Genomic DNA, 23,939 nt, shown 5'->3' with positions numbered 1-23,939 from the left:
AACGCCTGGCTGAGGTCCGCCAACTTTTCAGTGGATGTCCAGGCCACGCTCATGGACATGCCCTTTGATGGCTGTCGCCTTTTTGGCGACAAAGCGGGTAGTGCGCTGGAACATTTTAAGGACTCCCGGGCTATGGCCAAGTACTTGGACCTAGGCCGACACCAGCAAACTTCCGCTTTTCGCCCCTTTCGTGGCCAAGGAAGGGGCGCCCCCACACATCCAGCCAGCCGCAGACGTGGTTACCACCGTGTCGGTGCCGGGGGGACAATGGCAAGGTCAGTCCACATCCGGTCCATGAGCATCTGCCTCTAAGCCTTCCTAGTCCAGCATTTCAGGCCCATTCGACGCCAGTGGGGGGGGGGGGGGAAGTGTTCGCCATCACCTCCTCCACTGGCGCACCATCACGTCGGACACGTGGGTGCTCCAGCCATGCCACCGCAATACCACCGCATGTTGGGGGATCACTTGCAACTTTTGCAAGAGGAAGTTACGGCCCTCTTAGCCAAGGGGGCTGCCGAGCACGTTCCTGGGCCAGAAGTAGGACGTGGTTGCTATTCTCACTACTTTCTGGTACCCAAGAAGGGCAAGAGAGGCCTACGCCCTATCTTGGACCTACGGAGTGTCAACGGCTTCCTCCGGAAGGAGTTCAAGATGCTGACATTGGCTCAGGTCCTAGCTGCCCTGGACCAGGAGACTGGATGGTAGCGTTGGAGTTGTAGGATGCGTATTTCCACATCCCTGTTCTGCCGGCCTACCGGCGCTACCTGCAGTTCACGGTAGGCCACGAGCACTTTCAGTTTACTGTGCTCCCCTTCGGCCTTACCAGTGCCCTTCGGGTGTTCACGGAAGTGATGGCGGTGGTCGCAGCTCATCTGCGCAGATCAGGGGTTTCAGTCTTCCCCTATCTCGAAGACTGGTTGTTGAAGGCGGGCTAGCCCCAGACAGTCCTCTCCCACCTCCAGACTACGGCTGACCTCCTGCACTCGCTGGGGATCTCCATCAATGTGCCAAAGTCACACCTGCGCCCCTCTCAAAAGCTCCTCTTCATTGGAGCGGTTCTTGATTCGGCGCAGTTTTGGGTTTATCCCCCAAACAGCGGGTTCGGGATTTTCAGGCTCGGATTCCGATCTTTCAGCCTTTATGCCGAGTTTCGGTCAGGTTGACGCTGCGGCACCTAGCGCTGATGGCCTCCTGCATCCTTCTGGTGCATCACGCCTGGTGGCGGATGCGGGCTCAGCAGTGGGAATTGACGTTTCAGTGGGCACAGCATCAGGGCAACCTGTCCGACCACGTCCTGATCTCGGAGGGCACAGCGAGTCTGTTGCAGTGGTGGCTCACGAACCGCGATTGTGTCAGCGGCAGATCCCTCTCCCTACCCCAACCCGAGCATGTAGTGGTGACAGATGCATTCCTCCTGGAATGGGGGGGGGCACATGGGAGAGGGGGAGATCAGAGACCTCTGGTCTCCGGCGGAGTCCTGGCTCCATATCAACCTTCTAGAGCTGTGGGCGATCCGACTTGCACTGAAGGCATTACTTCCCTCTGTCCGGGGAAGTGTAGTGCAGGTGTTCACAGACAACACTACCGCCATGTGGGTTACTGCAACAAACAAGGCGGGGTGGGGTCGTGGACCCTTTGTCAGAAGGCTCTTCGCCTCTGGCAATGGCTGGATCACCAGGGCGTCACCCTTGTGGTCACCCTTGTGGTTCAACACCTGAACGCCAGGGTAGACGAACTCCGCCGCCGGTGCACGATGGATCACGAATGGCGTCTGAACTCTGGCGTGGCGCAAGATCTCTTTCAGCAGTGGGGAGAGCCTTGGTTAGATCTATTAGCCACTGAAGAGAACGCACAATGTCATCAGTTCTGTGCGTTGGCATTTCCAAGGCGGCACTCGCTCGGCTCCGCTTTTCGTCGTGAGTGGAGTTGCGGTCTGTTGTATGCCTATACCACTTCTGCCCAGAGTGCTGAAGAAGATCAGCCGAGACCGGGCTCAAGTCATCCATGTGGCTCCAGACTGGGCACGAAGATACTGGTATGAGCTACTCAGCATGTCAGTCGATCCCCCGATTCGTCTGCCTCTTCAGGAGGACCTTCTTTCGCAGCAGCAGGGGACGGTCCTCCACCCAAACCTGTCCAGTCTCCACCGACATGCGTGGAGATTGAGCGGCAGCAGTTGAGGCCATTTGACTTGCCTCCTGAAGTTTGTGATGTGCTTCTGGCAGCCAGGCGTCCCTCCACAAAAACTGTATACGCCTGCAGATGGAACAAATTTGTGGCATGGTGCACAGCAAAGGCTGTGGATCCACTCTCTGCCCCCCTTTCAGAGGTTCTCCTCTTCCTTCTTTCTCTTGCCCAGCAGGGCTCTGCTCTGGGTACTATCAAGGGCTACCTCTCGGCCATATCAGCCTTCTTAAGGCTTCCTGATCAGCCTTCTCTTTTCAAGTCCCCTGTTATGAATAGATTCTTGAAAGGCATCCCACACATGTTTCCTTCTGTTCCCTTTGTGATGCCTCAGTGGGACTTCAATCTTGTTCTGATGTATCTGATGTGCGCTCCCTTTGAGACTTTTCATAACTGTCCTCTTCGTCTTCTGACTCTTAAAACTGCATTCCTTGTCGCCATTACCTCTGCCAGGAAAGTGAGTGAGCTCCAGGCTCTTTCTTCTAAACCTCCTTTCCTCTCTGTCCATCCGGACAAGGTTGTTCTGAAGACTCGTCCTTCTTTCCTGCCCAGGGTGGTCACAGCTTTTCATATCGGGCAGTCCATCACCTTGCCCACCTTGCCTCCGCATCCCTCGTAAGAGGAAGAGGCTCCACTGTCTGTACCCATAACGCGCACTCTCTTTCTATCTAGATCGCACACGCCAGTTCCGGGTGGATGACCAACTCTTTGTTGGTTACGTGGGCGCTAAGAAGGGACGGACGGTGCACAAGCGGACCATCTCTCGATGGGTCTTCTTGTGCATCAAGGTTTGCTACTCTTTGGCGAAAAAGGAGCCTCCTGTTGTGCTGCGCGCCCATTCTACTTGGGCCACGGCGGCTACTACTGCCCTGGGTCGGGGAGTACCCTTACAGGACATCTGTCAGGCAGCGACGTGGGCCTCGCTGCACACGTTTGCTAGACATTACTGCCTGGACAGTCAAGTCCGGAGAGATGGCTTTTTCGGCCGTTGCGTTCTCCAGGACTTTCTGGTGTGATCTTGGTTTGCAGACCCACCACCGGGGTTGGTATTGCTGAGGTATCTATTCTAAGGTAAGGAATCTAACACTAACCTGTTTCTTTCAGATGCACAAGTTACTTACCTTCGGTAACGATATATCTGTAAGAAACAGTAGTTAGTGTTAGATTCCTTACCTCCCCAACCATCCTCCCCGTTCTGTGAACCGATATCTAGGGTTAAGGACATCCCTTTCAGGGCCCTAGTTTCATGGCACCAGTGTCCGATTCTATCATGGCTCTGCGTTCCTGGCGCGGAAAGCTACGTACAGAACTGACGTCCGTGCGAGGGCGGCGTCTAAGTACTCCGTCATCCCGGCGATCACGACTACGCCGGACGCGGAGCCGCAGACGACGCCTACGGACGCGCAGGGGTACTGCTGATGAAAACTTTCCGGATCGAGTCGGACGCCTGGGGATATTCTAAGGTAAGGAATCTTAACACGAACTACTGTTTCTTACAGATATATTGTTACCGAAGGTAAGTAACTTGTGCTTTAGTGACAATACCACAGAGAGGGAGACTTGTTTTGTTAAGCAATACATCATACCTTTACTACCCGACCATGCTAAATGGGGGATTTCCACGGCTTTGGCAGTAGCAAAAGTAGTGATACTATGTTACTGGAACACTGCTACAACATTTCAAAATTTGCTCGGATGTGCACGTGAGGGCTTCGTATGAAAAAACAATTTATAGATTAAATGACAAAATACAGAAGTTTGAAGATGGTTGGGGTAAATAGGCATATTTGATTTTGCAGGCAATTGTATAAGGCAAAAGATTCATTTTAACCAGTGTGTACATCACTTGGAACAATAAAAATGGTTGCCAATGTAATTTATTCACAAAGAGATGGATAAAAAAAATAGATAAGTAACTGATAATACATTCAGAATAACACAATAACATATGCCTTGTTACTTTTGACACAATCTGTGTTAAAGTAGGGGGCGGGGGATTTTCACAATTATTACAGTGAACCATACTGCTGTAGAAGTCAACGGTTTAATGTATTAAATTAGCCACACCCTGCCTTAAATAAGTCCTACCATTATTACTGAAGTGTAGCAATGTGAAGAATAACATAACCCAGTGTTACATTTGATGTAAGGATGTGACCTTTTTTAAATCAATCAAGAATTGCATTACAAAGAGCACAAATATAAAAAAACCTTGTCTGCTTTGGCCAAGCTGCCTGTCGAAGGACTGAGTGCTCCGTCCACCAGTCCCAAGGCTGCTAATACTACATAGGCATCCGGCGTGGCTTTTCTTCATCGGTCGGACAACGACATGGTTGAAGTGTGTACATTCACAAATTGTTACTGCCTTGACTGCGAAGTCAGACGGGAAGGGCATTTCGCTTTTTCGATACTGCAGGTATTTTTGGTCTGAGCCCACACCACAGATCCTCTACCTTGGGAGCTACTGCTTTAAATATACATTAAAAGTGAGGAATCCCCAGTTAGAAGGATCTGTCATAAGAACAACTTTCTGGGGGGTTCTCTTATCTAACCATAGATTCCTCACCGATACACTCCTCCTCATTCTGTGAAATGGGCTCTTTCCATTTAAAGAGGTACCAAACTACAGATCTGCATACAGGTCAAACCAATTTTGTAATGAGCTCTGAATCTGAGGGTGTGAACAAGCTTTTAAAAGCAACTGATGGGAAGCAGTGGGCGGATTACAGGGGACTAGACTTAGATCCTCCTCCTTCGGCCTCTGCTATTGAAGAATTGTTGGATCTGAAAGAGACACGTTAGTATTAGATTCCTTACCTTAGAATATCCCCAGGCGTCAGACTGGATCCGGAAACTTTTGCGTAGCAGTACCCTTGCGCGTCGGTAGGCATCGTCTGCGGCTCCGCGTCCGTCGTGGGCGCCGTGATGACGTCGTCGGAGTACTTAGACGCCGCCTCCGCGTGCTGACGTCAGTTCTTCTTTTTTCCGCGCCAGCAAGCGCAGAGCTGGAAAAAGCAGTAACCCTTAGTCAATTTTTGACTAACTTTTTGGATCATTTTTGATAATTTCTCGAAGTCTTACGACTCCGATCGGTGCCGTAGGGATGCCTGGCTTTAAGCAATGCGAGGATTGCGACCGCACGATGACGGTCACAGATCCTCACCACCTGTGCCTAACTTGTCTAGGCGTCGACCACGACGACAAGGCCTGCTCCGACTGCCGGGCCCTCTCTTCGAAAGCCAGGCGGGAGCGGTCCCGCAGGCGACTCGAACTCTGGCAGTCGGTCCCGTGCCGTGAGAGGTCTCGGTCCCACGGGAGGTCGAGGGACAGGTCGCGGGCTCGGAGCCACCACAGTTCCGTGAGTAGGCCACACTCCTCCGGGTCGAAGTCGTCGTCAGGTAAGAAGCACAAGAAGTCCAAGAGGCGTCCTCGCTCTTCAGGCTCCCCCCGACGCTCGCACGATGTGGCCGGGGGTTCGGGTGACACCACCCACGCGGCTCCGTCGGAGTCGCGGGCGCCGCGTCCAGCTCCACACCCTCCGGTCTTTGGGCAAGACACGACGCCGGAGGAGATCGAGCGCTTCCTCATGGCCATGAGGAAACTCTCTCCTCCGATGGGCTCCGCGGCGCCTTCGGGCCCAGCGGACCCGTCTGGGGCCTCTAGCGGGTCGGGGGCTTCGGACCCGACGCTGTCGGGTGCTCCGCCGCCGAAGCCTTCGGGCCCGGCACCGCAGGGCCCCACAATTCCGACGCTGCCGGTGCCTTCGGGCCCGTCGCCGCAGGGTCCAGCGGTCCCGGCGCCTTCGGGCCTGGTGCCGCGGGACCCCGCTGGACTTTCTTCGGGATCTGGGTCGTCGCCGGTGGACCTTACGACCTCCCCGGCGTCGGACCATCAGGTGTCGCCTCCGCGCCGTCCCCGATTCCTCCTTCGTTCCTGTTCCGACGTCGGGACGTCCCGATGGGCGCCGCTCCAGACGGCGCTTGGGGAGTTTCACTTCTATGAACAGGCCCCGTTGATTGAGAACCCTGAGTATCAAGAGATGGGTGATGAAGGGGATTGGGAGGGGTCTGAGGACCCCCTGACCCGAGTGTGTCAGTCTCATGAGGACTGGGCAGGAGACCTTGGGGAGGCCAGTGGCCTGGACACCTCTCCCGACCCTGGTTTTGTCTCCCCTCCTACCGTGGCTTCGGAGGAGGGGGCAACCTACAGTGTGGTGTTGATGAGGGCTGCCAAGGCCTTGGGCCTTGAACTCCCCGTCGCGGCCGTGAGGACTAATCTCCTCACTGAGGTCCTTAAAACGCAGTCAAGCTCGGCCGAGCCTCTGCTGCCCTTTAATGAGGCCTTGACCGACGTTCTTCTGGGCACTTGGTCCAAGCCCGCTACGGGTTCATCCGTAGATAGGAACGTGGCCAGACGCCACCGCCCAGCCCCGGGCGACCCATGTTTCCTGTCCACCCATCCCACCCCCGAGAGCCTGGTCATCCAGGCCTCCAATTCCCAGACCGCATTCCCGTCGGCGCCGCCGGACAGGGAATCCAAGAGGTACGAGCAGTACGGTAAAAAGATCTTCTCGTCCCTTAGTCTGGGACTGCGGTCTTCAAATACCGCATGCCTTTTGGGCCGCTACACCCACTCTCTGTGGGATAAGGTTGCGGAAGTGCTGCCAGAGTGTCCGTTGGCGGTACGGGCCAAACTCGGCCAAGCCCTTGTGGAGGGCCGGGATGCAGCCAAATATTCTATCCGGTGTGGGCTGGATACCACCGACTCACTAGGTAGAGCGATGGCAACGACGGTGGCGGTCAGACGCCACGCCTGGTTGAGGTCCGCCAACTTTTCGGCCGATGTCCAAAACACTCTGATGGACAAGCAGTTTGATGGCCGTCGCCTCTTTGGCGACAAGGCAGACCATGCGCTTGAGCGCTTTAAGGACTCCAGGGCTACGGCCAAGTCCTTAAGCCTCTCGGCCCCGCGCCAGCAATCGGCTGCCTTTCACTCCTTTCGTGGCCACGGAAGGGGTGTACCCACACGTGCTGCCAGCCACGCTCCGCAAGGTAATACCCAACGCGGTGGCGGCCGTGGGAACCGCCGTCCCGGCGGTCGGGGACAGCGGCGAGGTCAGTCCCCACCTTCCCCCGCAGCATCCGCCTCAAAACCCTCCTAGTCCGTGCTTTAAGGCCCATGTGACGCCAGTGGGGGGCAGGGTTCGCTATCACCACCTCCACTGGCGCACTGTCACTTCGGACAGGTGGGTGCTGCAAATCGTCCAAAGGGGCTACTCCCTCCCCTTCGGGGCGACTCCTCCAGCCATGCCACCGCAGAACCACCGTATATCGGGAGATCATTTGCGACTTCTGCAGGAGGAAGTTACGGCCCTCTTGACCAAGGGGGCCATCGAGCGCGTTCCTGGGCCAGAAGTAGGGTGTGGTTGCTACTCCCACTACTTTCTGGTACCCAAAAAGCGCAAAGGGGGCCAACGCCCTATCTTGGACCTAAGGAACGTCAACGGCTTCCTCCGGAAGGAGAAGTTCAAGATGCTGACACTGGCTCAGGTCCTAGCTGCCCTGGACCCAGGAGACTGGATGGTAGCGTTGGACTTGCAGGACGCTTATTTCCACATCCCCGTCCTGCCGGCCCACCGGCGCTACCTGCGGTTCACGGTTGGCCAAGTGCACTTTCAGTATACCGTGCTCCCCTTCGGCCTTACCAGCGCCCCACGGGTGTTCACAAAGGTGATGGCGGTGGTCGCAGCTCATCTGCGCAGGTTAGGGGTTTCAGTCTTCCCCTACCTCGACGACTGGTTGTTGAAGGCGGGCTCGCCCCAGACAGTAGTCAGCCACCTCCAGACTATGGCAGATCTCCTGCACCGGCTGGGGTTCTCCATCAATGTGCCGAAGTCACATCTGTGCCCCTCTCAGAAGCTCCTTTTCATCGGAGCGGTTCTCGGCGCGGTTTCGGGTTTATCCACCCGAACAGCAGGTCCGGGATATTCAGGCTCTGATTCCCATCTTTCAGCCGTTATCCCGGGTCTAGGTCAGGTTGACGCCGCGGCTTCTGGGGCTGATGGCCTCCTGCATCCTACTGGTGCATCACGCCAGGTGGCGGATGCGGGCTCTGCAGTGGGACCTGAAGTTTCAGTGGGCCCAGCATCAGGGCAACCTGTCCGACCATGTCCTGATCTCGGAGGGCACTGCGAGACAGCTGCAGTGGTGGCTCACGGACCGCGATTGGGTCAGCGGCAGATCCCTCTCCCTTCCCCAACCGGAGCACGTAGTTGTGACGGATGCGTCCCTCCAGGGCTGTGAGGCCACATGGGAGAGGCGGAGATCAGAGGCCTCTGGTCTCCGGCGGAGGCCCAGCTCCACATCAACCTGTTGGAGTTACGGGCGATTTGTCTAGCACTGAAGGCATTCCTCCCCTCTGTCCGGGGGAGTGTAGTGCAGGTGTTCACGGACAAGACCACCGCCGTGTGGTACTGCAACAAACAGGGCGCGGTGGGGTCGTGGACCCTTTGCCAGGAGGCTCTGCGCCTCTGGCAGTGGCTGGAACGCCAGGGTGTGACCCTGGTGGCTCAACACCTGGGAGGGTCTCTGAACACCAGGGCGGGCGAGCTCAGCCGTCGGTGCATGATGGATCACGAATGGCGTCTGAACTCGGACGTGGCGCAAGGCCTCTTTCAGCAATGGGGAGAGCCTTGGTTAGATCTATTCGCCACCGAAGAGAACGCGCAATGTCATCAGTTCTGCGCGTTGGAATTTCCAAGGCGGCACTCACTCGGAGACGCTTTTCGTCGCGAGTGGAGTTGCGGTCTATTGTACGCCTTTCCGCCTATACCACTTCTGCCCAGAGTGCTGAAGAAGATCAAGCGCGACCGGGCCCAAGTCATCCTTGTGGCTCCGGACTGGGCACGAAGGTACTGGTATCCAGAGCTACTCAGTATGTCAGTCGATCCCGCGGTTTGTCTGCCTCTTCAGGAGGACCTTCTGTCGCAGCAGCAGGGGACGGTCCTCCACCCGAACCTGTCCAGTCTCCACCTCCATGCTTGGAGATTGAGCGGCGACAGTTGAGGCATTTTGACTTGCCTCCTGAAGTCTGTAACGTCATTCTGGTAGCCAGGCGTCCCTCCACAAAGTCGGTATACGCCTGCAGGTGGAACCGATTTGTGGCATGGTGCACAGCAAAGCCTGTGGATCCTCTTGCTGCCCCTCTCTCTGAGGTTCTTCTCTTTCTTCTTTCTCTTGCCCAGCAGGGCTCTGCTCTGGGCACTATCAAGGGCTACCTTTCTGCCCTTTCTGCCCTTTCAGCCTTTCTGAGGCTGCCTGATCAACCTTCTTTGTTCAAGTCCCCTATTGTAAATAGATTTCTAAAAGGCATCACACACACATTCCCTCCTGTTCCGTTTGTGATGCCTCAGTGGGACTTGAACCTGGTTCTTACGTTTCTGATGTGCGCTCCTTTTGAGCCACTTCACAACTGTCATCTCCGCCTTCTTACTCTGAAGACTGCTTTCCTGGTTGCCATCACCTCTGCCAGGAGAGTGAGTGAGCTCCAGGCCCTTTCTTGTACTCCACCTTTCCTTTCTGTACATCCGGACAAAGTGGTGTTGCGTACTAAGCCATCTTTCCTGCCCAAGGTTGTCACGGCCTTCCACATGGGGCAGTCTATCACCTTGCCAACCTTCTTCCCGCCACCGCATCCCTCTAAAGAGGAAGAGCGGCTCCACCGTCTGGACCCAAAACGTGCGCTCTCATTTTACTTGGATCTCACACGTCAGTTCCGGGTGGATGACCAACTCTTTGTTGGTTACGTGGGCACTAAGAAGGGGAAAGCGGTGCACAAGAGGACCATCTCCCGGTGGATCATCTTGTGTATCCAGGCATGCTACTCCTTGGCTAGAAAGGAGCCCCCTGTTGGATTACGGGCTCATTCCACCCGAGCCACGGCGACTAAAACTGCCCTGGGCCGGGGGGGTGCCCTTACAGGACATCTGTCAGGTGGCTATGTGGGCATCACTGCACACGTTTGCAAGACACTACTGCCTAGACAGCCAAGTCCGGAGGGATGGCTTCTTTGGCCGTTCTGTCCTCCAGGACTTTCTGGTGTGATTATTGGTTCGCAGACCCACCACCGGGGTTGGTATTGCTGGGGTATCTATTCTAAGGTAAGGAATCGAATACTAACGTGTCTCTTTCAGATGCACAAGTTACTACTTGTGTAACGATATATCTGTAAGAGACATTAGTTAGTATTAGATTCCTTACCGACCCACCCATCCTCCCCGTTCTGCGAACCAATATCTAGGGTTAGGGTTGTCCCCTTTCAGGGCCCTAGTTTTAATGGCACCAGTGTTGGTTTTTAACATGGCTCTGCGTTTCTGGCGCGGAAAAGCTGTGTCTAAGAACTAACGTCAGCACGCGGAGGCGGCATCCAAGTACTCCGACGACGTCATCACGGCGCCGATGACTGACGCGGAGCCGCAGACGACGCCTACCGACGCGCAAGGATACTGCTACGCAAAAGTTTCCGGATCCAGTCTGACGCCTGGGGATATTCTAAGGTACGGAATCTAATACTAACTAATGTCTCTTACAGATATATCGTTACACAAGTAGTAACTTGTGCGTTAATGGTATTTTGCGAACCTATGGATGTTGACCTAATATATGCATTTATTAAATTGCATCGACCTAAATGTCTTGGATCATTGGAGGCTTCCAGCGATATTGTTATGGCTCTATTGTTGGTTGTTAAAATTTTATTTTCTCCTTTCTCTGTAATGTGTTTTTTACACCAACACGGATATAATGTTGAAATCAATGCTGCTTGTCATTATCTTTTGCTGGCGCTCAATATACCAGTCGGATCTGTATCGGCTTTCAACAATAAAAATTGAGTAGTGGGGAGAAAAAAGAAGCAACGGATGTCACTGCGCCAGAGTGGCGCCGCTAGTGACTTTGGCAGATGAATGATGTTGGTGCACACCCACACAACTGCACCTTCTGGTGTGCAGAGTACTGCTTTTGAGTTTCGTGTGGGAATATTTACAAGGTGAGGCCTCTGAAGTTAAGTATCCACCAGAAAGCTTTACTGAAGGTAAATAACTTGTTTTTCTGTTCTATCTGACAAAATCCAAGAGAGTGATTTACTTAAATTGACATTTGTGTCCTTCAGCTGTTCCTGGAGCGGCAGAGAGCAGCTGAATTAGCAGAAAGCCAGACAGATGAATTAATTAAAGAAGTTCCAACAGCTCAACATGACAAAAGTGGGGAATGGCAAGAGTCTGGAGGAGAGATCCAATGGATTGCATCAGAAAAAAGCTCCACCGATGAGCCAGACAAGAAAGAAGAGGAAGATGAGGAACTGGACCTTAATAAAGGTAAAAAGTGATGAAGTTCTTGGCTTTAGCATTGCATCATGTATAGTATTCATTGGATAAAAGTATGTTATATTTGTGTTTACCTCTCCTTAAAATAGGACTTTGATCTAATTCTCTGTAAGGGCATTGACCTCCATGTGCTGCTTTGGAGCACTTTTCATTTTGCTACCTATTAACTAATTGTCTCTCTGTATTGAGGTCTTCATATTCATTGTCCTAAATTACTTAATGTGATCTCAGTGACATGTATTGTACTGCCCAGATGTTTTGTGCCACTTCCTCTATTCTTGCTTTTATCGCAACTAATGTAGTGTTGAATGGTAATCCTGATGTGAAGGTGTATCTTCCAGCCTTCTGTACCTCAGACCTATTCTTTATTTGATTTAGGCATTATATTATTTGCTGTATAACATCCTTGCCTTCTCTTTGAAGTCCTCCATCTAAGCCTTTTCAGGAGCTAGCTGCCTATTTTAAAGATACTGCCTTACTGCTCGACCAAGCTGAGGGACAATTTCTAGGGTCACTGTGGGTGTGAAGTGTGCTACACATCGTTGTGCATGTGTGCCATTGTGCCCATCTCCCCCCGTCCCTGGTCTTGACTCACCATGTTGATCTTGTCAGGTCCCCCCGAGCCGTGTCCGCACTCCCGACTCCTTGCACCATCTTCACAGTGTTTATTGTGGCCTCCGTTTCCTCCAGCTCCTCCTGTGGTGCCGGACTCCCACCTTCTGTCGTCGTAGCGGCCTTCCTGTTGACAGCGGCTTTGTGCCTGGTTTAGATTTTCACATCATGCCAGCGCCTCTTGACCTCCTTGACACTCCAACTGCATTTCCGGTTGTCTAATTGTGGGTCAGTTGATGATAGTGTTCTGTCACCTCTCTGACGCTGATCTGGGTTTGCTGAAGACTGCACCCCGTCTCCCTCCCCCTCTTCTCCCTGGCCTTCCTCGACCCCGTTGTACCTTGCCGGTGGTCTGGGAGGCTGTGGGGTTCGGGTTGGCCTCTGCGTGGGCCAGGGTGCATCCACGTTGCTATGCACTTTGGATTGTTTCTGGTGTGTTGTTTTTGGAGTGAGCTAAAGAATGGTGATGAATTAAACCCAGATCAGTTGACTGGGAGTGAGTGTTTGATTTGCTCAAACGCTCCGTCCATCATCCCCTTTGGTATCGCTTTGTTCGCCCCAAGTTGGCAGGGTATGCCCAGACGTGGGTCCCATGCTCACTCTACCACTGGATTGAATTCAAGATAGCCTGGCTGATGAGGATTATGAATCCGAAACCGGTCCCAGGATGCTTGTTTCCGGTCCATGGAAGACATGGCTTGGCAGTTCGGGCTGGGCTGTTCCCATGAGGCACAGGGTCAGACTGATTTGCATATAGCCATGTCTGAACTGGGGTGGCTGAGTGAACTAAAGAATGGTGATGGATTAAACCCAGATCAGTTGACTGGGGGTGAGTGTTTGATTTGTTCAAACGCTCCGTCCATCATCCCCTTTTGTTTCGCTTTGTTCGCCCTAAGTGTGGCAGGGTATGCTCAGACGTGAGTCCCTTGTTCACTTGGCCACTGGATTCAAGATCGCCTGGCTGATGAGGATTATGAATCCGAAACCGGTCCCAGGATGCTTGTTTCCGGTCCAGGGAAGACATGGCTTGGCAGTTCGGGCTGGACTGTTCCCATGAGGCACAGGGTCTGACTGATTTTCATATGGCCATGTCTGAACTGGGGTGGTGGAGTGAGCTAAAGAATGGTGATGGATTAAACCCAGACCAGTTGACTGGGTGTGAGTGTTTGATTTGCTCAAATGCTCCATCCATCATCCCCTTTGGTATTGCTTTCTCCTGTGAAGATAGTTGTTCTTGAGGACATGGGTGGTCCTTCTGACTAGCGCCCTGCCGGAGTTGGTCACCCCAAGTACTTCTAACAGACTGCATTGACACTTACCTAAGCTTTTCTTTGAAAAAGTTCCCAAGTGTCTAGTTCATTGACTTTGCCATGGCTTGCTCACGGTTGAGTTAAATTGCTTTGATTTATTATTGCTTGTAAGATCCATATCTCCAGAGCCCTCTGGTGGATCTTTTTTATTCAAGTATGTAAATTATTATAAAAATAGTCTGTTTTTATCAATTGGTGTCAGATTTCTTGAATATCTTGACTATTTCTTCTTCAGTTGTTTTGGTGCTCTTAGAATGCTTAACACTTTTACTCTGTTTAAGCCTTGCTGCTCAGTGCCGTAGCTACCTAGGATTGAACTGAGGGTTAGACATAAGAAACCCAAGGGTCCTAAAGGGGTTTGTAAGTGCATTTCACGGTTAGGTTGCACTACCACACCATATAATACACCCCATTTCCTCACAGTTCCCCCTTGCTAAACCAATCCCCAGCGCATCCTGATCCAGCTAAAATTTCTGGGTCCATCAACAACTGCACTAGGTCAAAGCCTTTAAATGGGTTGTTGCACTGATTTGGCAGCCTTCCTGGTCCCTCAGGCTCTTAGGAGGCCTCTAGTCAGATTACTGCTGGAGCAGATCCGTTTTTGATGCAGTCTCTCTAGTCCCCTGATGCGGGCCGACCCCACACCAACTTTGAGTCCAGCGCCAAGATTCTCGCCGGTGAGTCATAATCATGAAGGACTGCATCAATGCTGGAGGCAGAACAGATTGTACCTGGAGAGAGTCACATCTGACTTGACCTCAGACACAACCAATTCAACCTCACTCAGATGCCACGCTGCAGTTTCCTAGACAAATGCCTTTGAGTTGAAACACAGAGCAAATTATTGAAGGGGATGATGGAGAGGACCAATCTCAGTACTTTAATAAGTTATTTCTGGACCTGCAGGATGCCAGTGGGCTGGACACAGACACTGGGCTGCACTCCCCACCTGGCCCTTTCACAGAGGAATCTACCTCCTACTCTGCGAATATTGAAGCTTGGCAGACGTTCTAGACCTCCAGCTTCCATCTGCTGAGTTCAAAATAAATCCCCTAAGAGAGGTACAACAACCTGGAAAAACGTCCTGAGCTGATCCTCCTTTTCAACGAGAACCTCACGGATACCCTAATGGGTACGTGAGCTAAACCTGATTCTTGCTCTCCAGTCAATGGACAAGTCATCAGATGACACATACCATCTCATGGCGGTCTGCCTTTCCTGCTTAAACATCCTAGGCTCTAAAGCCTTGTAGTTCAGTCCTCCCAATCGAACTAAATCCGAATTCATTCCTTACAACACCCACTAATAAGGAAATCCAAGCTATTGGTAGCATTTGTTAAGCAAATATTTTCTTTCACCGTTCTCACCCTGTGCTCCGTTGATTCCAGTTGTGTCCTGGCGTGGTGTTTGCATGCTTTAGATAACATGGTGGTCGAGGTCTTGCCCATAGTTCCTAAATAATTTCACGCTAATCTGGTGCAGATTATTGCAGATAGATGAAGGTACCCAGCGATAAATCAACCTTTCTCTTCTGGAAGCCGACAACTTTTTGGGTGGGGCATTTGGAACCATCATGGTGCTACATCACCACACGTATATAAGATCCACTGGCTTTTCCAGTGATATCCAAACTTTGCTTAAAGGCATGCCATAAAACTGCACATGCCTCTTTGGAGACAAAGCTGACTCTGCATCGGAGCACTTTAAAGAACCCAGTCACAGTGCACTCCCTGATCCTTTCTGCATGCAGTGTCCTCAGCAGTTTTGTCTTTTTTCGGGCTTCGGAAAAGGCCTGCAGCAAAGACCATGACACAGACATCATGCATAGCAACAGATACACCAGTCCTTTTGAGGTTAGGCAGCCAGCCAGCAATTTCCAGGCTCTTGGGCACAACATACTACTCAATCCCCAGTCTACTGTCAATGCGTCCCTGTAGGAGAGTAGGGTCTGCTTTCCTATGGTCACCCCACTTTTTGCTTTTTGCTTCACTGGTTTTCGACTTTAATGTGGCTGTGGGCCTGCTAATCAGACCCACAGCCCTGCTGTTCTCTCTCTAAATTCATACCATGTACTTTAGGTACATCACCAATTGGGAAATGGGTCACTCTTGTGAGTCCCTGTACAGTGTACCATAGGTACCCAGGGCATAGGTGCACCCAAGGCCTACCAGGGGCTGCAGCATATATTTTGCCACCCCTGGCTGGTCATCCAAACTGACACAACTGGCTGATCACTCAGCTGGGGCAAGGTTGTGTAATCACCCCTTGCTTAGGTATAGTATTCCTATACCTACCATTATATATAGAGATATGCACCTATAAGTCACTCCTATGGCAGGCCTTAACAATCCTGAAGGCAGAGTGCTTGGTTTTATGTGAGATGGTGCTCTAGCATGAGCTGAGCCTGTCTGCAGCTTTCAGAAACATGTCCTTATAGCTGTTCTATGATATAGCCATACCATATACTCTTAAATGCATTATAAACCTTGCTAACTTTGGTTTGGCTTTATCAAAACATGTCGTGTAAGGTGTCATACGCTTTGGAATGCTACCCCCTCGCCAGTTCTGGCGATGGGGGTAGCATTCCACCCTTCTAGAGGGAGAAGACATGTTGTTCCTGTTAATCCCGGTTAAAGTTAACCAGAGCCTCATCATCACAAAATGGATGCTGTTGCCACAGACACAAGTCTGACCTCCTGCTGCTGGGAGTCCTTCCAGCAAGGGAGGCTTGTACAATAGGTTTCCTGTCTTGGGAGGTGCTAGCACCACCCCAGACAGGCCATAGTGTATTGGGGCAGGGAGGGCTGAATGAAATGAGACACTGCCTGGGGCACACAAGGTGTCCCATGCAAGGCCCGGTTCAAACCAGTTGCTGGGGCACTCCAGCCCCAGCTCTGGTGCGAAACGGGACAAAGGGAAAGGGTGTAACCACCCCCTTCCCTGGTCCCACCCATAGGAGGGACCTAGCAGGTAATCCAGCCCACCAGATTAGTATATAGGTAGGAGCTGAGTCTAGAGACTTTAGATTTATCCTGAACTGAAACTTGAAACGAAACTTTGGACCTTCGACGATCTCCTTACAGAAGACGACTGAAGAATCTCCCTTGTGGTCAAGTAGTGACCACCCTGTGCAAACAGGCACCATCCAGCGATCAGCGGTTTACTTTGTCAACGCTCCTGCCCGAGCACAGAGTCCGACGAGAGCCAGACTTCCAGGCTTCTCTGACCCCGATACACAGTCCCTGCAAAGCTGAGACCTGGGAGGCGACAAGAGACGTGGGACCGGCCATCTTGAAAAGCCTGCTCCTTGCTACTTGTGCAGCTTCTGAGGCACCCTCGAAGTTGTGCATTGGGGATTGAGAAGCCCCAGCCCCAAGCGTCATCTGCACCGAAGATCAGCCCTCCACACTATAAGAGTTCTGCGTGGGGCCCTTCTGCATTTTCCTGCTCGATGCGTCTGTCCGGTCGCTTGCCCGTTGGCGAGTAGCCTCCCCGACGACAAACCTTTGAATCTACACCACCTGCCTGGTTGCTCCAGGTGGGCCCCTGCTTTCCTGCAAAGGAGAAGCCCCATAGTCCTTGCTGGTCTATCCCGAAACGAAGCGAATATTCGATTCCTGCGTGAGTTGCATTTGCCAAGGCCTGTTGACTCCAATCCGGAAGCAGACGCCGCCAACAGCGAGCTCCTTCGTGGGACAGTCCGTATGCAGCTCCTGGTCGTCGTCGTCGCCTCCTCCTGGTCCACGTGGCTGCAGAGTCCAGCTTCACGACATCACCTGATTGCTTCGCGACATCACCTGGTTCCTTCCTGGTCACTGGCTAGTGACCCAGACTCTGTCCCCTCTGCTTTCAGGTACTTTTCATCCTCGATCCGCCCTTGGATCCAACCGGACACTTCTCTCCTGGTCGCCTGCAGCATCTTTATTCAAGGCTCCATAGGATTCAGTGACGAAACCCGACACACTTTGACACCTATGCACCCGCTTCCTGTGGGTGAGGTAATGCGAGTACTCCGGTGCTCCTGTGGGTAATGACTATCCTTAAGTAGCTTTCTCCTAGTCCATCCGGAAGTGACCTAAAAGAACTAGTTTCTAATTCTTTTGTTCCCATTCTAACTCTATGGTAACTCGCGTGTGTGTAAAGACACTGCACGCGCCTCCCGAGGGCCTCCTGCTCCCTAACTCTTGTTAGTACAGTGTAGCCCCAGCGATGCCCTAGGCCTATTCTTTGTTCGTGACGTGGTTCTTATACCACTATTTTAGTATATGGTTTTACTTGCCCCTAGGTCCCTACTGTATATTGTGCAACTTACTGTATGATAATTACGTTTCTTATGTGCTTTAGCCTCTGACCTCATAAAGAGTTCAGAGGGGTTGTGTTTATAATAAATACATATATATTTTATATATAACCTGTGTGGTGTCCTTTCATTTGGTATTCAAAAGGTCACATATGGTAAAACAGCTGGCTTCACATGCTCTCAGAAGTTTTAGCCTAAGACTGCTTTGTCCATGCTACCACTAGGATAGCTGGTCTATAAGGTTGACTTTACAACCATCACCATAAGGGTTGTTTGGACTGGTGCAAGGTGGTCACTAGAATAGTGAACATCATGTACCAGGCCAACTTCTCACAGTCCCTGCCACCTCTGCTTCAAAACCCCTTTTGGTTGTATGAGCAGCACATCGCAAACCCGTTGAAGACAGGATAAGATTTTATCTCCACTGTTGGCTGAGCTTCACACCAGACTGATGTGTGCTGCAAATTGTTCAGGGTGGCTATCCGCTACGCTTTCTGTCCACTGTTAACACTTGCCACCTACACCGCAGTGACTTCAGAGGACCACTTGATCATTCTTCAGAGGGAAGTTCAGCCCCTCTTTGACAAGGGGACATTTAGAGGGTTCTGGTGTTGGAAATAGGGACTGGATCCTACTCTCGTTATTTTCTGGTGCAGAAAAAGGACGGAGTTATTAGTCCTATTTAAGATTTATGCTGTCTTCACTTTTTTTCTGAAAAAATACAAGTTCAGGATGCGTATTCTGGCCCAAGTCCTATCTGCCATGGATCCAGGCGACTGCATGGTAGAGTTGGATTTGCAGGATGCTTATTTTCACATCCTTGTCTTTCAGTAACACAAGCGTGAGAAATATGCAAGTAGAGTAACTACCAGACAGAGCATTGCCGCAGGTAAGTAACTTGTTCATCATAGTTCTAGTAACCTTTTTTCCTCTGGTATCCATTTTTAATTGCCTTTGTCTGTGCTTTAGATAATAGGTTTGAATTTGTAAGGTGTGCAAGGCCCAATGATCCATATTCCTCATACTACACAAATTATACCTTTTGACGTTGCCAATGCTCATATATTGTTGTCTTATGGTTGACATATTTATATATTTATATCCATTTGTCCCATGAGTGAGAATAAATGTGGCTCAATTGTATACAGCATCTATATTAATAAGCTTGCATTCACACATTTATTCCTAAAGTGCAAATGTCGAATTCCATATTTACAATACAGCAAAATTAGCAAGAGAACAGTTAGCTGTGTCTTGTTTTGCATTTTACAGCGACTGCACAGGAGAAATACTCAGATAGGAGTTACATGACTCTTTACTGTTATTGTTCCTTACTGAACTGTTGCATCCTTGCTTTGCTTAAATGCTTTATAAAAGCAAATAATTAAAATGCTGTCAAACCATATATGCAACTACACATTGTCGTGCTATCAGATTTTAAGTGAAGGAAGGGGTATGATGACCCACTTGTAAATCATTGCCCGGCCTCATGCTTAAAGATGGTAATACATAGCATATTATACTCTAGGCATCTTTACGTGTGTGTGTGTGTGTGCGCGCATTCGTCTAAAAATGTGCAATATCCTAACTATTGCTACTACACAGTTTCTCTATTTTTGGTTTTGATTTACAATGCTATATAAGAACACACTCCAGACAGCTTTTCCAAAACCGTTTTTTTTAATTAACATAATTAACATATACGAGTGATGAACTAACGTGTGTTTATGCTGCAGATCCTGGAGGACTTTATGCAGTTTTGTTAAATAATGCATTTTGTATGTGCTAATCTGAAATGATCTGTATGAGACCCTACATCGCTAGGTGTTACTAGAGCTCAAACCATATAGAAATTGAGACCTTCAAATGTCACATCACCTTCCACTCCTTATATTCTCAAATCATATATATTCTGGCTGATGTTATTTTCTTAATTTTACCTGCTTGTCTTGCACTTTGTCCCTGTACTGCCAGCCTGATTCCCACCTCCGATCTTTTCTTCCTTTTGCCATCTCCTTCTCTCCACTGCGTCTCCACCCACACTAAGATCTTTGTGATACAGCATATCTTCTCTCCACTCGCTTCTGTATTTAACTTATGCTTCATCTTACTCACTCCAGAGCATTGCTAGAGTTCAAGTCTGTTTGTATTTCAGTTATTGCAGCAGAACGTTGCTGACTAAAACTAACCCAGTGCCCTTTCATGGTTAACCTAAGTGCCTGGGTGTGCTATACATGCAATCAGTTTTTGCAGTGCATGCACATTTCTTCAGATTCCTAATCAAACTGCCTCTGTATCATGCCAAAATGAGCTTGTAAATTTTGGTTAAAACCAGTGTTTCAGAATTCACGCACCAGTGTTTCAGAATTCACGCAAGATCATTTTTATCTTATTCAAGGAAGTTAAGGTATTCCGTTTAGGAAAAATAGTTGCATTTCAGTTAATCCTTCAAATAATGGGCCATTGCGAACTTTTGCCTCATGGAAAAAAATCGGTCACCTAACAAGGTAGACTAACGTGATATTGTTCAGCTTAATTGTAACTGGATATTTTCTTCCTACAGCTCTCCAACATGCTGGGAAGCACATGGAAGACTGCATTGTATCTTCTTACACAGCACTTCTTCTTGGTTGTCTTTGCCAAGAAAGTCCGGTATGTTATTTGTGTTTGTGGATCATTTGGGGCTCTCAATTTCTGTTCAACTGTCAATGAAGAAAATACTTCCTTCCATAAGTTTGGCAAATTGGAATTAATTTTGTTTTGTAAATATTTCTTGAAACACTATACAAACATGAGACGTTTTGTCAAATTGTTTTAATTTGTAATAAGGGTCCTATGTGACCACTAGCAATTCAGTACCACTGTATTTATGCAATTCTGTTGCCATAGCTCGCATAGTTGGATTTGCTGCAAAAACTGTTTCAAACTAAAATTTATCAAAAGTTACTAAAAATGCAGCAACATGTTTCAGTGCAAAGTAAGGGTCTTCTCAAATGTTGACTGGTCATCTTTTCAGTTGATTATTGATGTGTTTGTGTGTTAATCTGGTACGAATGAGGGGAAAGCTTTGAACACAGTGTTAACGTGATTAACGAGCATTTTCAATGCAATAGGTCTTGCTTTGGAAGCGTTTAAGAGATTGGCATTGTAAATGACAATGCCTTTTACTTATGTTTTTTAAACCCAACACATATATAAAAGACAATTTTTGTTTTTAAGCTCCGACTCTCTCAAACGCGAGAGCACTTTAAGGTTGGCCACGCCCCCTTCTTAATACGCTGATCACCATATTCAGGTTAGTGAGCAGCATCTAAACAAAGGGGCATGGACAATATTCAAGTGAAAGTGCATATGGTGCGCTCCCAAACAAAGCAAAAATAAAATGATTAATTAAGAAACGTTCTGCAGCACAACCTCTGAAGTGAAAGCTGCCCACGCTATTAATTAATAAAAATAAATAAGCGCAGCCACTAATGTGAAAGCAGCTGCTTGTAAAATAAATAAATAATTAAATAACCGCATCCGTTAAACTGAAAGTGGACCACGCCGTAAATTGAATAAGCGCGCCACTATAGTTAAAGCGGATCACGTAGCAATTTAAATAAAAACAGTAGTCGTAGCATGTGACGTGCTGCGATGTCGTGGGAGGAATAGGGGAAGAGCATTAAAGGAAATAATGCTCACCAAATAGCAGACTATTTTACAACACCTGTAAAAGATCCAGTCGTTATGGTCGGTTACAAATTGAGACAAGGCAGTACCAAGGAGGGACTAACAAGCCTACTAACTACTCTGAAACCAGCGTTTATGAACGACAATGACACAAGCCAATCAAAAATGTGGGCGAAGAGTGGGCGGGGCTTCAAACCCATACTCCATTACTGCATGCCTCACAGCAGCGCATGAGCTGCCCAGGCTCGACCTAAAAATAACTAAATAATGAAGTCATTATGTCACAAAATATGTTGCATTGTCCACATAATTTTCCTTTTCTTGCAGCATAGCATAGTATAGTTAACAGTGCCACATAATTTGGGCCACACTTGCTGTATAACTGTTTTTAGTTATTTTGTTAAGTCGGTCATCATTAATATTTTGTTACACTGAATCGCCTATCCCTCTTGGATGATCCTGGCACACTTTTAAAAGCAGAGAGAATAAATGTCCAACAGAGTGAAATAATGAATTGCCTCTGAACAGACAACTTTTTCTCTAAATGTTAGAACTTTTAGAAATGAACTTAGGAGCAAAATCATAAACCCAATTTAAACTTAAAATGTAATTAATAAAACATACAGCATTTATGCTGTTCAAAAAATATTTCATCCTTTTTCTTTATATAATTGAAAACATGAAGAGCAACTGTTGCCTCAATCATTCAGCCTAATTTAAACAAAAACTGTTCTCACTTTAAGAGTGCTGTTCGACCACCATAATCCCAGCAAGAGGTACAGTGACAGTACCCCCACCCCCAACTTCATTTTTCCAGAACTGTGAGAAGTGATCCCTGTGATCACTACCTCTGGAATATATATAGATTACATAACGTATAACTGTGTAGAATATGGTCTTTGAGTGGGTCTGGTGACATTTATAAACCACCATGTCATAGGCAGATGTATTTTTTATTGTACACATTTATTTTTCAGCTCTTTAGAAAAAAAATTGAACTTCATGTGCTTAGTACTAAATGTTGCAAGAGACTGCAGATATTTGTCAATACTTTCAGAAATATGTGTTTATTAGAGATAAAGTGCTAATATTTCAAATCTATTTTATTCAACAGGGTGTATTGTTATAAATCAGTTTGTAAATACAAAATTAATTGGAAGAAATTTAAAACATGCATTCTAAAATGTTTCTTTTGTAGTACATTGACGCTATGGAAGACGTTTAATGAGACATTTAAAAAAAAGTGCAGTGTGGAATAGTATACCTTTTTGCCGACAGGGTACCGCATTTAAGTTTTTCACATACTAGGGGTTATTGATTGGTAGATGCTTTCATCAAGGATAGGCTTGAATGTGTGTGCTTATCAGATGTTAAAATCAATGGTCTAAAAGCAGCACTGTAATTCTGAAAGAAAAATAAAATGGTGAAGAGTATTTTTCTTTGTTTAGTGGTGCAATGTATCCTGCAAATTCAACACTCTGAAATACGGGAAATAATTTAGTCAGAGCTCTTTTCTTTGCAATTATAGTTAGCCGTTCATAAAATCACTGAAAAAAAACAAAGGTTAAAGTGCTATAGTAGTAGGGAATTGTAATAGCATCTATCTTTAAATTGAAAAGCAAAGCCTTAAAAAATACACTGAAAAAAACAAAGGTTAAAGGGTTGTTCCAGTTAGGTGAAAATGTTAGTTTAGATATACTGATTTCAAAGAAAAAAACAGAAATTCACCAGTTATCTCGAGTAACAATAACTCCTTAACTAAAGTAACTAACTCGCGCCCCGCCATGCACAGTGTTGTATTAAATTGTCAGTTTACAGGTTGCAGTCTTGTTCTAAATGATGCCATGGAACATGTCATGGGTTATATAGTAATGCATGTAATTAGCACTACATGACAAGAATTCGCAGCACAGAGCAAAGAAAAATACTATGTTTCTGATGGATACATCTGCCAGTGGATTCCTCACCTTGTAAATATCCCCCTGCATCAGGAACATTCGGAAATTCTTTTGTAGCTCTTCACGCCGACGTGGACGACGTCACAGAACGCACGACTTCGCGTGTGAGGCTCCGCTGACGTCACTGAACGCACGGCTTTGCGCGTGCGGCTCCGCTGACGTCACTGACTCCATAATAGGAATCAGTCGGCGTGATGACATCAGTTCCCTTTTTTCCGCGTCGTCGACGCTAACGATTTTCGAGGGATCCTCTGTAGCTATTGAGTAACTCAGTTACTGTTTGTTGCTTTCAGTGTTTTCTTGATTCTTTGTCTCCTGTCGAGATGTCCTCGAAGAAGACCGATTAAAGCCGTGCGGAAAATGCGGGAAAATGATGTCAATCAGGGACCCGCATGAAGATTGCGTATGGTTCCTGTCCTCATACCATGATGTCCAGGGGTGTCCATGCTGCAAGAAGATGAACCCCAAGGCCCTTCGTGAAAGAGAGGGGAAGCTCCTGGTTGCCAAGATGAAAGGTAAAA

General features: G+C 48.8%; 1 protein-coding gene across 2 annotated transcripts in view; it reads left to right on the top strand.

Annotated features, from left to right (window-relative positions):
• WAPL (WAPL cohesin release factor) overlaps positions 1-23,939 on the top strand; it is a 1,132,828-nt gene that overhangs the window by 834,292 nt on the left and 274,597 nt on the right. For both annotated transcript variants that reach the window (XM_078643290.1, XM_078643291.1), the window contains exons 16-17: positions 11,353-11,557; positions 20,352-20,440. In XM_078643290.1, coding sequence (XP_078499416.1) covers positions 11,353-11,557; positions 20,352-20,440 — 294 coding nt within the window. The remainder of the gene's footprint in view (positions 1-11,352; positions 11,558-20,351; positions 20,441-23,939) is intronic.

The sequence above is a fragment of the Lissotriton helveticus genome, chromosome 5_1 (genome assembly GCF_964261635.1).
Source record: "Lissotriton helveticus chromosome 5_1, aLisHel1.1, whole genome shotgun sequence".
NCBI lineage: Eukaryota > Metazoa > Chordata > Amphibia > Caudata > Salamandridae > Lissotriton > Lissotriton helveticus.
The sequence above is the reverse complement of the archived record's forward strand: the minus strand, read 5'-3'. Positions and strand labels throughout refer to the sequence as shown.